The sequence below is a fragment of the Daphnia magna genome, linkage group LG2 (assembly GCF_020631705.1).
Source record: "Daphnia magna isolate NIES linkage group LG2, ASM2063170v1.1, whole genome shotgun sequence".
NCBI lineage: Eukaryota > Metazoa > Arthropoda > Branchiopoda > Diplostraca > Daphniidae > Daphnia > Daphnia magna.
Window position 1 is genome coordinate 4,339,769 of NC_059183.1, and position 10,426 is coordinate 4,350,194.

At 40.2% G+C, this 10,426-nt stretch overlaps 4 protein-coding genes across 7 annotated transcripts; 3 read left to right on the forward strand and 1 right to left on the reverse strand.

The window, feature by feature from the left end:
- Positions 1-22: 22 nt before the first annotated feature.
- On the reverse strand, positions 23-6,040 carry LOC123466254 (endocuticle structural glycoprotein SgAbd-3-like). 3 transcript variants are annotated; one of them, XM_045169584.1, is made up of 3 exons: positions 5,891-6,002; positions 470-585; positions 23-405 (listed from the first exon to the last, which is right to left on the reverse strand). In XM_045169584.1, exons 1-3 carry the CDS (start codon positions 5,897-5,899, stop codon positions 150-152), a joined length of 381 nt encoding a protein of 126 aa, XP_045025519.1. In that variant the 5' UTR covers positions 5,900-6,002; the 3' UTR covers positions 23-149. The 3 variants fall into 3 exon arrangements, with proteins under 3 accessions (XP_045025519.1, XP_045025517.1, XP_045025518.1); XM_045169582.1 differs by lacking the exon at positions 5,891-6,002 and adding an exon at positions 699-840; XM_045169583.1 differs by lacking the exons at positions 23-405; positions 470-585 and adding exons at positions 5,224-5,628; positions 5,693-5,808 and having other exon boundaries at positions 5,891-6,040.
- On the forward strand, positions 2,276-3,212 carry LOC116915827 (cuticle protein CP14.6). Its single transcript, XM_032920961.2, has 3 exons — positions 2,276-2,384; positions 2,509-2,660; positions 2,756-3,212. Exons 1-3 carry the CDS (start codon positions 2,376-2,378, stop codon positions 3,111-3,113), a joined length of 519 nt encoding a protein of 172 aa, XP_032776852.1. The 5' UTR covers positions 2,276-2,375; the 3' UTR covers positions 3,114-3,212.
- On the forward strand, positions 3,936-4,946 carry LOC123470051 (larval cuticle protein 65Ag1-like). The gene is made up of 3 exons (XM_045169580.1): positions 3,936-4,088; positions 4,177-4,328; positions 4,424-4,946. Exons 1-3 carry the CDS (start codon positions 4,080-4,082, stop codon positions 4,779-4,781), a joined length of 519 nt encoding a protein of 172 aa, XP_045025515.1. The 5' UTR covers positions 3,936-4,079; the 3' UTR covers positions 4,782-4,946.
- A 1,101-nt stretch (positions 6,041-7,141) lies between the features above and the next one.
- LOC116915824 (F-box only protein 21) lies at positions 7,142-10,301 on the forward strand. 2 transcript variants are annotated; one of them, XM_032920958.2, is made up of 9 exons: positions 7,142-7,271; positions 7,363-7,536; positions 7,614-7,868; positions 7,943-8,336; positions 8,404-8,537; positions 8,602-8,959; positions 9,040-9,165; positions 9,239-9,476; positions 9,538-10,301. In XM_032920958.2, exons 2-9 carry the CDS (start codon positions 7,379-7,381, stop codon positions 9,693-9,695), a joined length of 1,821 nt encoding a protein of 606 aa, XP_032776849.2. In that variant the 5' UTR covers positions 7,142-7,271; positions 7,363-7,378; the 3' UTR covers positions 9,696-10,301. The 2 variants fall into 2 exon arrangements, with proteins under 2 accessions (XP_032776849.2, XP_032776848.2); XM_032920957.2 differs by having other exon boundaries at positions 7,237-7,536; positions 9,538-9,706; positions 9,779-10,301.
- Positions 10,302-10,426: the final 125 nt, after the last annotated feature.

Here is a 10,426-nt window from a genome sequence, read left to right on the forward strand (position 1 = left end):
AATGCAGTAAAAATTTACGCGCTTACTTTCATAAGAGTATATTGTTGTATGATACAAGCACGGCAAATGTATGCTGTATTTATCAGGGAAGTGTAAGAAATCGTGGGCAGTATGAACATACGTACAAGTGAATCCTGAAATTGGAATGCTTACAGAACACCAGCAGCCTTCAAGTCAGCGAGCATCTTTACGACGTGTTCGGGCATGGGGGGAGGAGTTGGCAAATGGTCACCGGTGGCTTGGAATCCGTTCTCATCAGCGGTCCAGTTGACAGTGATAACAACGCCATCGGGGGAGGTGTAGGAGTAGGATCCCTTGGAGACGGTACCGATATCCTCTGGTTTAGGTCCAACTTGTTTCTGGCTGCCGCTTTCGGAGACCTTGGTGCCATCGGCGCTCTCAAAACTGTGAGGTATAAATTTGACCATTGAGTTGTGTCTATCGAACTTGGCATTGAAGGTCTACTTACTTGAAGGAGTAACTGCCATCGGCGTTCATTTCGCTGTTGGATGACACAATTTCGATGGGCTTCTTATCTCCTTGAGGTGCAGCAAGTGCCACGGCCAAGAAAGCAAGAGCAATGATCTGTCATTGCAAAAATTAAAACGCAAATATTGCGTTAAATTAAAATCAAAATTAAATTGCAAATAACATAGAAGTCAAAATTTTAACTGTAAGAAAACTGAAATGCAACTTACGAATTTCATTTTTTAAGGTATTGGAACGTTCTGCTGCTTAACTGGAGACAGTGAAGAGAAGAGAGTGAAGATGATTCCAACTCGAACCATCTTTTATATTTTACAAAGCCACACGTGTGAAAGGGGTTGCGAGACCTCCACTGCATACATTCTCTTCTTTAGTTAGAGGCGTCGCATCGTATGGAGATGAGCGAAAGGAGAAATTGGTGGCCAGCAACAGCAATATCTTCCTCAAGCAGGAATCTTATTTTAGGCCATGAAGATGGGAAGACGCTGTTTATTGTAATTGCAAATTCTACGACTTTTCAGGGTCGACTTGTACTTTTACTCTTTTCAAATTATCGTCAGCTGCCAGTGGAGAACAGCAATAAACAATGCACGTCTATAGCGTCGTAATAGCAATTCCTGGAAGACTCAATACACTACGTGTCAAAAGCAATGTCCATATATGGCAAGAATTCAGCCAATACAAACAGGTCAAGCAAAAATGAAAATCAAAGGTGGTTGAAATCTGCGTACGTCGTTTTCTAACACTAAAAGGCCATGTCCAAATTGTTTTATACGTGGTCTAGCCTACTAATAACTTCAAGCGAAATTTCCATACGCTGTGAATCGCAATAAACTGGGTTACAATAAAATTCACTTTCGCTCAAAAATTTCTACATGATCCAGCCATCTATTCTTTAGTTCTTTTCCAATAGTTAAAATCAAGTTACGCTGCAAAATTCTTATCACTGGGAGTTGGTCCGTACTAGCCCATCTATCACGGCCAGTGTAAGGAACAAAAAAAAAATTCACGAAAAAATTTGCCTTACTTTCTGACGAGTTAATGAGGTTTCATTCTATGTCATTTGATCAAGCCGTTGTTTGAAAAATCACCGACAATTTTCTTGGACTTGAAAAAATAATATGCCAAGTGAAAGGGTCGTGGCATTGAATCAAATGATAATTCAAACTAGGTTATTCTACTTTTTAAAAAGCGCTCGCTATGTCTCTAATAAGTCGAACAAGTTTTGTTCTCCCGTCCACCACAATAAAGTATACAGTATGCCCTTACTTTACCTATATACTACAAACCTAGGCGGTGGATTAGAATCGATAACATTCTTATCTGGCAATACCAATAATGGATACCCTTTCTCTATCGAGAATTTTATTAGAATTTACGGTCAAGAGAATTGATTTCTATTTTCTGAAAAACAATGTGAAGACATTATTCGGAGTGTCAAGAATAAGTTAAAAGACAAACATTTTGAAACAGCTCTCCCCAAAAACTACCTGTGCATGTATGATTTGCAACAGCTTGTACGTTGTCTAGTAATTAATAAAAATGAGAAGCATAAAAATGATATTGGTCAGTTTTAGTCCAACGTAAACGAGTTTGAGATCAATAAAAAAATGAAAGGGAAAGCTATGATATACAGCGTCTATAGCATAGTGTCTGAAGGCAACAGTGGCATGAGGCTTATGGCCTATAGGAAATACCATGGGTGGTTATCTGCAAATCTCATCAACGTATAGTCATGGAGAATGTTTGAATTCCTACGCGAAAGTATCTCAAATTCAGGTGTGTATATGAAAACTAGAACACGTGTTGTTGGCTCCAATTTAGTATAAATAAAAAGTTGACCAAGGCAAAAGGTATCAGTTGCTTACAGCTAACCGAACGATCCAAACATGAAACTCGTAAGTTACACTGCATGCAATTCTCAATATAGTATCTTTTACTATCAAGTTTTGAAAGTTGAATTACACATGGTTGCTTATGTTTTTATCAAAATTGTTTTCTACTCAACTTGATTTCGTACAGTTCATCATCGCCGTCCTCATCGCTGCTGCCGCCGCAGCTCCATCCAGCTACAAGCCGTACGAAAAGACGTACGAGAAGGACTACAAATACCCCGAAATCACCGTCACCGGCCAGTCTGACGAGCGTAACGTTGATGGCAGCGGAAAGTGGAAGTATGTTTTTACGTTTTCACTTACAGCTCTCTCTGTTGCCATTCATACCTCCGCTAAATGCTAAAAGAAATCGCGTAATTTGCATGATGTCATAGCTACGCCCAGTCTGACTACACCACCCGTGAGGAAGCTCAGGAGCAAAAGAAATTCACCGTCACTACCGTCGATGACTACGGCAAGGAATACACCGCGGAAGTCTTTGGCAACACCAACAAGGGATCTTCTTACTGGGTTTCCCCTGAAGGCGAGAAATTCACTTTGACCTGGGCCGCTGATAACGCTGGATTCCAACCCAAAGGTGACCACTTGCCCGTTGCTCCCGTCCATGTTTACGAACTCCCAGTTGCCCCTGTCCATGAATACGTTCTCCCCGTCGCTCCCGTCCACGAATACGAACTCCCCGTTGCCCCAGTCCACATTCCCTTCAACGGAAAGGGCTTCAAGATCTATTAAACCATAGCTTTTTAATTGAAGACAATAAATTATTTCCATGTATTCTACGCTATGTATTTATGGAATACGTTGTTGTAAATAAACACGAAGTATGCCTTATATAACTTATTTTTTTTTTGTACATTAAAAGAAACAATCAGAGACAAAGTACTTCATTCTCAACGTGCCAAATTCCACATGATAAATGTGAGACGATTTAAAAAACATGTAAAATCACGCGGGGCGGTAACCTGATACAAAAAATATGTGCAACACGTTCAACTGTTACTAGAAAAGAAAAATTCAAAATGACAAATGGGAATGATACTATAATAGATTGCACCAAAAATATGAAAAACAAGTTAATGGAAAGCCCGAACTTAGGCATTGCGCAATAAAGTAATTTCTCAAATCACAATAAAAATTGGTATGGTAATAACCTTGCAATGGCTAGTAATGAATTGGATAATGGTTTTCGTAACAACATAGCATTGCGGCAGGGACGGATATTCTCATGCTATTACACATACAGTTGATGATAGTAAAACTTCCCCGATAAGAATTAATGCATGAGCCAATACGTAGCCGATTGGCCCCTCCGAAGTCAAATCGTGCGAGGAAACTTGACAAGTCCATTTCTGTACATGGTCGACTTTCTGAATTTAAAACTAATTTTGCGTGAATGACTAAAGAAAGCCTTAGAAAATTTTAACTGGAAAAAAAAAATAAACAAGCCTTGTTGGGCTATCACCTAATGGGAAAATCAAGAAACTACGTTTCGACTCACGATATGCATAACGCTTTAGCGAGACTGGCCTGACAAAGAGAAGGGTTTGTTCGGACCTCGTCGAACGGATCTATATCTTGTGATTTGTTGAGAACAATTGGGTCAGCCGATTGAGTAGATTTTGCCCTTCACTGGACTATATAAGCATCCGCTGAACACATCAAAAGCATCAGTTATTCTGCAAACTAACCAAATTCAACATGAAGCTGGTAAGGAGTAACATTGTTAGCTCCTGCTTAACTGCAGTTTACATTTCAAACTGATCTACTATATTTAAACTTAATAATTTTCCAATAGTTTGTTATCGCTGCTGTCTTGGCCATTGCTGCCGCCGCTCCGTCCAGCTACAAACCGAACGAAAAGACGTACGAGAAGGACTACAAATACCCGGAGATCACCGTCACCGGCCAATCCGATGAGCGTAACGTTGATGGCAGCGGAAAGTGGAAGTATGTTTTTACGTTTTCACTTACAGCTCTCTCTGTTGCTGCTCATACCTCTGTTAAATGCTAAAAGAAACCTCGTAATTTGTATGATATCATAGCTACGCCCAGTCTGACTACACCACCCGTGAGGAAGCCCAGGAGCAGAAGAAATTCACCGTCACTACGGTCGATGACTACGGCAAGGAATACACCGCGGAAGTCTTTGGCAACACCAACAAGGGATCTTCTTACTGGGTTTCCCCTGAAGGCGAGAAATTTACTTTGACCTGGGCCGCTGATAACGCTGGATTCCAACCCAAAGGTGACCACTTGCCCGTTGCTCCCGTCCATGTTTACGAACTCCCAGTTGCCCCTGTCCACGAATACGTTCTCCCCGTCGCCCCCGTCCACGAATACGAACTCCCCGTTGCCCCAGTTCACATTCCTTTCAACGGAAAGGGCTTCAAGATCTATTAAAATGTAATTCTTGGTTGACGACAGAAATTATTTCAATGTATCCCCTGCTATATTTATGGAATGAAAGTTTTATCATTTTACAAACATGTTAATTCAGTCGTTTAATATTGTATACCATGGATTGAATATGTTGGTGTAAATATAGAACAGATTATCTGACTACAACAACGAATAGTCGAATGACGTTAATATAACTGAATCAATGAGAATGAATGTCACAAAAAAAAAACATTGTTAGGTTAGCTACAATGTGAAGCTAATGAATACGACAACGAACAGTATTCAATCTCCTTGATTTGCCTCAAATTTTCTATTGGCTTTTAAACTAATTGGAAAAACGAATTTTTAAAAAGACATACTTGATATTCTAGGCCGTCAGTTGTTTTGAAGGAAGCCACTAACGACACTATAATAATAACCCCAGATAAGCAGTCATGAAACGTTTTATGAATACAAATTAATTTTTATTTCTCAATCGCGTACAAGGGAATTGGTATATGATACAAGCGCAACTAGCTGATGTTGTGTGTTTGCTCGAAGAAGACTTTTTTGGCGTTATGTACATACGAAGCGAAACTCTAGATGAATTGCTTACAGAACACCGGCAGCCTTCAAGTCAGCGAGCATCTTTACGACGTGCTCGGGCATGGGAGGAGGAGTTGGCAAATGGTCACCGGTGGCTTGGAATCCATTCTCATCAGCGGTCCAGTTGACAGTGATAACAACGCCATCGGGGGAGGTGTAGGAGTAGGATCCCTTGGAGACGGTACCGATATCCTCTGGTTTAGGTCCAACTTGTTTCTGGCTGCCGCTTTCGGAGACCTTGGTGCCATCGGCGCTCTCAAAACTGTGAGGTATAAATTTGACCATTGAGTTGTGTCTATCGAACTTGGCATTGAAGGTCTACTTACTTGAAGGAGTAACTGCCATCGGCGTTCATTTCGCTGTTGGATGACACAATTTCGATGGGCTTCTTATCTCCTTGAGGTGCAGCAAGGGCCACGGCCAAGAAAGCAAGAGCAATGATCTGGCCGTGCAGCGAAAGAAAATAATTGTTAGTATACGATAGAATCAATTTAAATATTTACTTAAATACAAGTAACACTTACGAATTTCATTTTACTAGTTGGGATTGTTGTGCTGCTCTTCTGAATACAGTTGAGAGAAGTGTGAAGATGATTCCAAGAATGGCCATCTTTTATACACGCACGCAGGCCGCCGATGAAAGTGAATCGTATAGTAGGTGACCTTTATTCCTCGTGTAACATTCTCTTCTTCAGCTGGAGGCGTCGTCCTATTATATAGAAATGAGAGAAAGGAGAAACTACCAGACACTAGCAGCAATTCTTCCTCATAAAGAACCTGATTGAGGTAGAAAAGGCGGTCTCTATGGCTAAGAGAAGAGTACATCAATTGTAAACGGCACGATCGTCAGGGTCGTCTGGTACTTTTACTCTTTCTTCATAGCTCATCAGCTCCCGCCTTTACTGATAGATGCGCGTGCACAGCGTTATCTGCTATTCGGTACGAAGCGCGTACAGTAACAGCGTACTGAGTGCATCCGGCAGGCATACACGACGAAGGTCACCGATTTCCTCGAAATCGTGATGTCATCTCAGTTGAAGGGATGCTTACAACCATCAGGTTAAAGTAATCTTTACGGAATGCAAGAAGATTTAAACTAATGTGCTCTGTTGAAAACGAGCGCGCAAAAAAATCGGTCCGAGATAAGTCTACATTATTGAAGTGTTCATTATAATGGCGAAATGTTATAATGCGTTTGGCAGATTTTGCGATTTTTGACACTCTCACAAATGAAAACTTTCTAGTGTTATTTTTCACCTGGATGGTACCTGAATAGTCACAACAGTATTGTGCTGTTATTTTAGAAATTCTTCGCCCTTAAAAAGAAACCTGTAGGTAGGTTGCGTAGCCCGCATAGATGTATGCATTGCATAGTGCACAGTATGAAAAAGTTTTCCAAATTGAGCCGAGCCCATCTCTTTGTATTTTTCCTTATTAAGGGAAGAAGGAAGGTCGGCAAATTAGACAACACATTTGCGCCGCTTTGCTAACGAGTGTTAGTCTGTTAGTAAACTATCAACAGAGTGGACAACTTGCAAGCAAAACTTTGCGATTTTTTCTAGGAATATTATTAGTTTTTAGAAAACTGTCTATGCTTTCATACAAACATAGGTTAATTACAATGCGTGGCAACGAATCATAGCGGTGATAACATCGCAAAACTTGGACACCAGCACCGGCACCTCCCATCCAGGTACTAATATAGTTATAACCTATTCTGAACCGACTAGAGAACTTTCTTTTCTGGAAAGCGTAGCTGACCTGTTTCTTGTTTTCCATAGCGCATTATTTTGACTCGCTAGAATTCAAGAAACTTTCGTTTTCATTTCGTAGTAGCGCTGATCTGGCAACGACCTAAAAAACAGCTGATCGAACATGTAAACAAGAGACAAGTCGAAAAAGCAGGTATTTTTAGCATCGTATTGTCCATCTCCATAAAAGTAGGCATAAAGAGAAAGCTTCTTTGTTGTGGTTTTTCTGTCGATAATAAAATTAGGAGTTGTCAATTCAAAATGGATATAATTTCCTTTCCAAACGAAGTGTTATGTCAGATATTGGCATACAATAATATCGAAATCTCTGATTTGCATCACCTGATGCTTACATGTCATCGTTTCCACAACCTCATACGAAATTCGAATGAAATATGGCGACAGAAGTTCATGATAAGGTAAGAAGACAAATGATTTTTCATGTTTATCATGTTTTGTTTTGTTAGTTTATTCAGTGTGATCCATGTTTTGACAGGTGGCCAAGGTTACACAATGAATTAAGAAATACTGAAAATGAAATGCCATGGCCGGAGATGGTAGCTCTACGACTAAAAGTGGTTAAATATGTAGAAAAGGCTCTTGAGAACTTCTCAGCTGTTTCTTATCCAATAGGCCAGCCACCTATTAAATTGATGGATAAGCTCATTTTGGGAGACTCCTCTTTTGTTTTGTCAGCCCAGTTTGTTGAAGATGAGCTTCGGGAGCTCATTTATCATCATACGCACATGCTGTGAGTGTCTGGACATTGAACATCAGTAGTCATGCGTAGTCTTTACATACAAATAAAGTACTTTTCCCGTTTAGGAATGAAAATTTGACATCCAGATTCTATGCCAATCAAGCACTTGGATATGTAAGGAGATGCAGAATACAAACTATGTGGCAAAATTTTAAGGCAAAACCAGAATCTGAAAAATCCTTATTGGAAGGAGCTATGCTGATTTCCCAATGGGGTCAGATAGATCAAGAACATTTAACCAGTTTAAGCGAAGTTGAAACAATTCTAGAGAGTATTGCACAGAGAGTGAGGCAGCTTGCTGATATGAAGAGAGATGCTATAGATGCAAAGACAGCTATCGACGATCCGAGAACTGTCAGAAAAATCTTGAATTGCCTAAACCAAGTACTGTATGATGAAATGGGTTTTCAAGGCAACAAGGAAGATTACTATGCACACGATAATTCCTATATCGATAAGGTAAGCTACTAAATGTCTTACTTTTTCTTCGAACCACATTTAAACCCTGCTTCTGGATTCAATGAAGGTTCTTCAAACAAGAAGAGGCATACCCATAACATTGTGCATCATCTACCACGAAGTTGCAAAACGATTAGGAATCCAATGCGAACCCGTTTCGTTCCCTCAACATTTTCTACTTAGATGGCGGGAACACCCTCAGTAAGGAATAATAATCTAAGCAGATATCAATTTATGACTGACAAAGTATCTTTTCTTTTTAAAGTCGTGAAGCTGCTGATAGTTACACTTTCATCGATGCTTTTAATAATGGGGCGTCGCATCAGCCTCGTTCCTGTCCGGCTTTAATTGGCCAGCCACGACCAAACATTCACCGTGAAGCCTACTCAGCCGTTCCAGCCGAACAAGTTTTCCAGCGAATGGTGAACAATTTGATCCAATGCTCTAGGGTGCACGATGACAGGCCAGATAGCCGACGTGACGACCAAAGGTTACGAAACCAATTGCACTTCTCACGATTGGCATGCGTCATTTCGCCCGGCCAAACTCCCTCTGTCGTAGCTTACGCTGAGTTATGCGCCTTTCTTGGAGTTCAGCTTGAAGAAGCTATCCAGCTCCTTCTGGTAATTGGGCGCTAGTCTTCGAGAGATTGAAACTTTGAAATACTATGCAAACTTGACTACGATTTTTGCCTGCTTGACAGTCAGATGAGTTTTCTGATGAATGGACTAGAGTGGATTTCGAACCTGGTCATTGGGAACGTGTCCGTCAAATCACTTATACTAAATGTGCCAGGAAACTGAGTGAGCAACAATCTCAAACAAAGAATGTTAGAAATTCTCTTTGCTCTTTTATCAAAAAATGTTTGCCTTTATATTTTTCATTGTTTTTCTTTCCACCAGACAGCTGCCTGTCATCGGCCATCATCTATGAGATACGCTGTCGGCCTCGTCATGAGATACAGTGTTGGCGAAGAATTATTGCGCCATACGTACACTTGCGTTATTGTGTCTTGGGACGCCAAATGCCAAGCGTCTGATGAATGGATAAGTCGAATGACGCGGAATTTAATTCGTGGCCGAGATCAGCCGTTTTATTACGTTTTGACTGAGGATGGTAATGCAGGATATGTAGCAGAAGGTACACGTTGGTTGCTTATTCATGACTAGATGCTCATCTAAATCAATTTACCATCTTGAAGATCATTTGGAGCTCCATCCTGGAGGCGCTGTCATCAACCATGCAGATGTCGGCCTGCACTTTGAATATTTTGACGGTCGTCGATATATCCCCAACGCCGCGAAACGGGCTGAGTATCCAGAAGATGAGGTAGTTGCACTTTCATTGATCGAACAATGATCCGGCACCGGGTGCGTTGTCCTTATTATTACATTGGCTTTCAAGTTTTACAGACATTTATCGTGTGTTGTCAATCTTTATAGGTAAAGAAAGTTTATTGAAATTCTTTTGAGGCATTAATGGGTGAATGCATGTCTTCCGGTTGAAGTATTTCTAAGCCACACTCCTTTATCGTGTCTTGTGTCTATGATGATTTGCGTCGATTCCTACATCAACATTTTAGTGATCAAGGAGTGATGCAATAGTTTGACATAATGTTTACAATTCTTGTTTCCTTACCTATTGAATCGACTGTCTACTATAATCAAATTATCGTATAGCGTCTATAAGACGTAATGGAGTAATCCATTAATTAATCTTGTTTATCTTGCGGGTATGCTTAGCAAGATTCTCACCATTCACTTTAAGTGACTAAGTTAAACAAGATCAAATAAGTGAAATCATAAAGTTCCTTGATATTTAATGAAAGTTCGTAACGATACATTTGTGTTATGGCTTATTAGTTCTAGTTTGATTTGTCAAATTTACGCAACAAGCAAAAATTACTCAAAGTTTTCTTTGTATTCCAAAAGAAACCATGTTCTGGAATACATTTGTTTCCGTTTCGCGCATTCGTCGAATCAAAATAGTTCGATACACAATTGAAGGTGCAAACAAAAATCAGTACTTCTTTGATCTGATACTCTATGTGAGAGACAAAAAGCGAAGCTCTTTCAGTTACGTTCTTATTA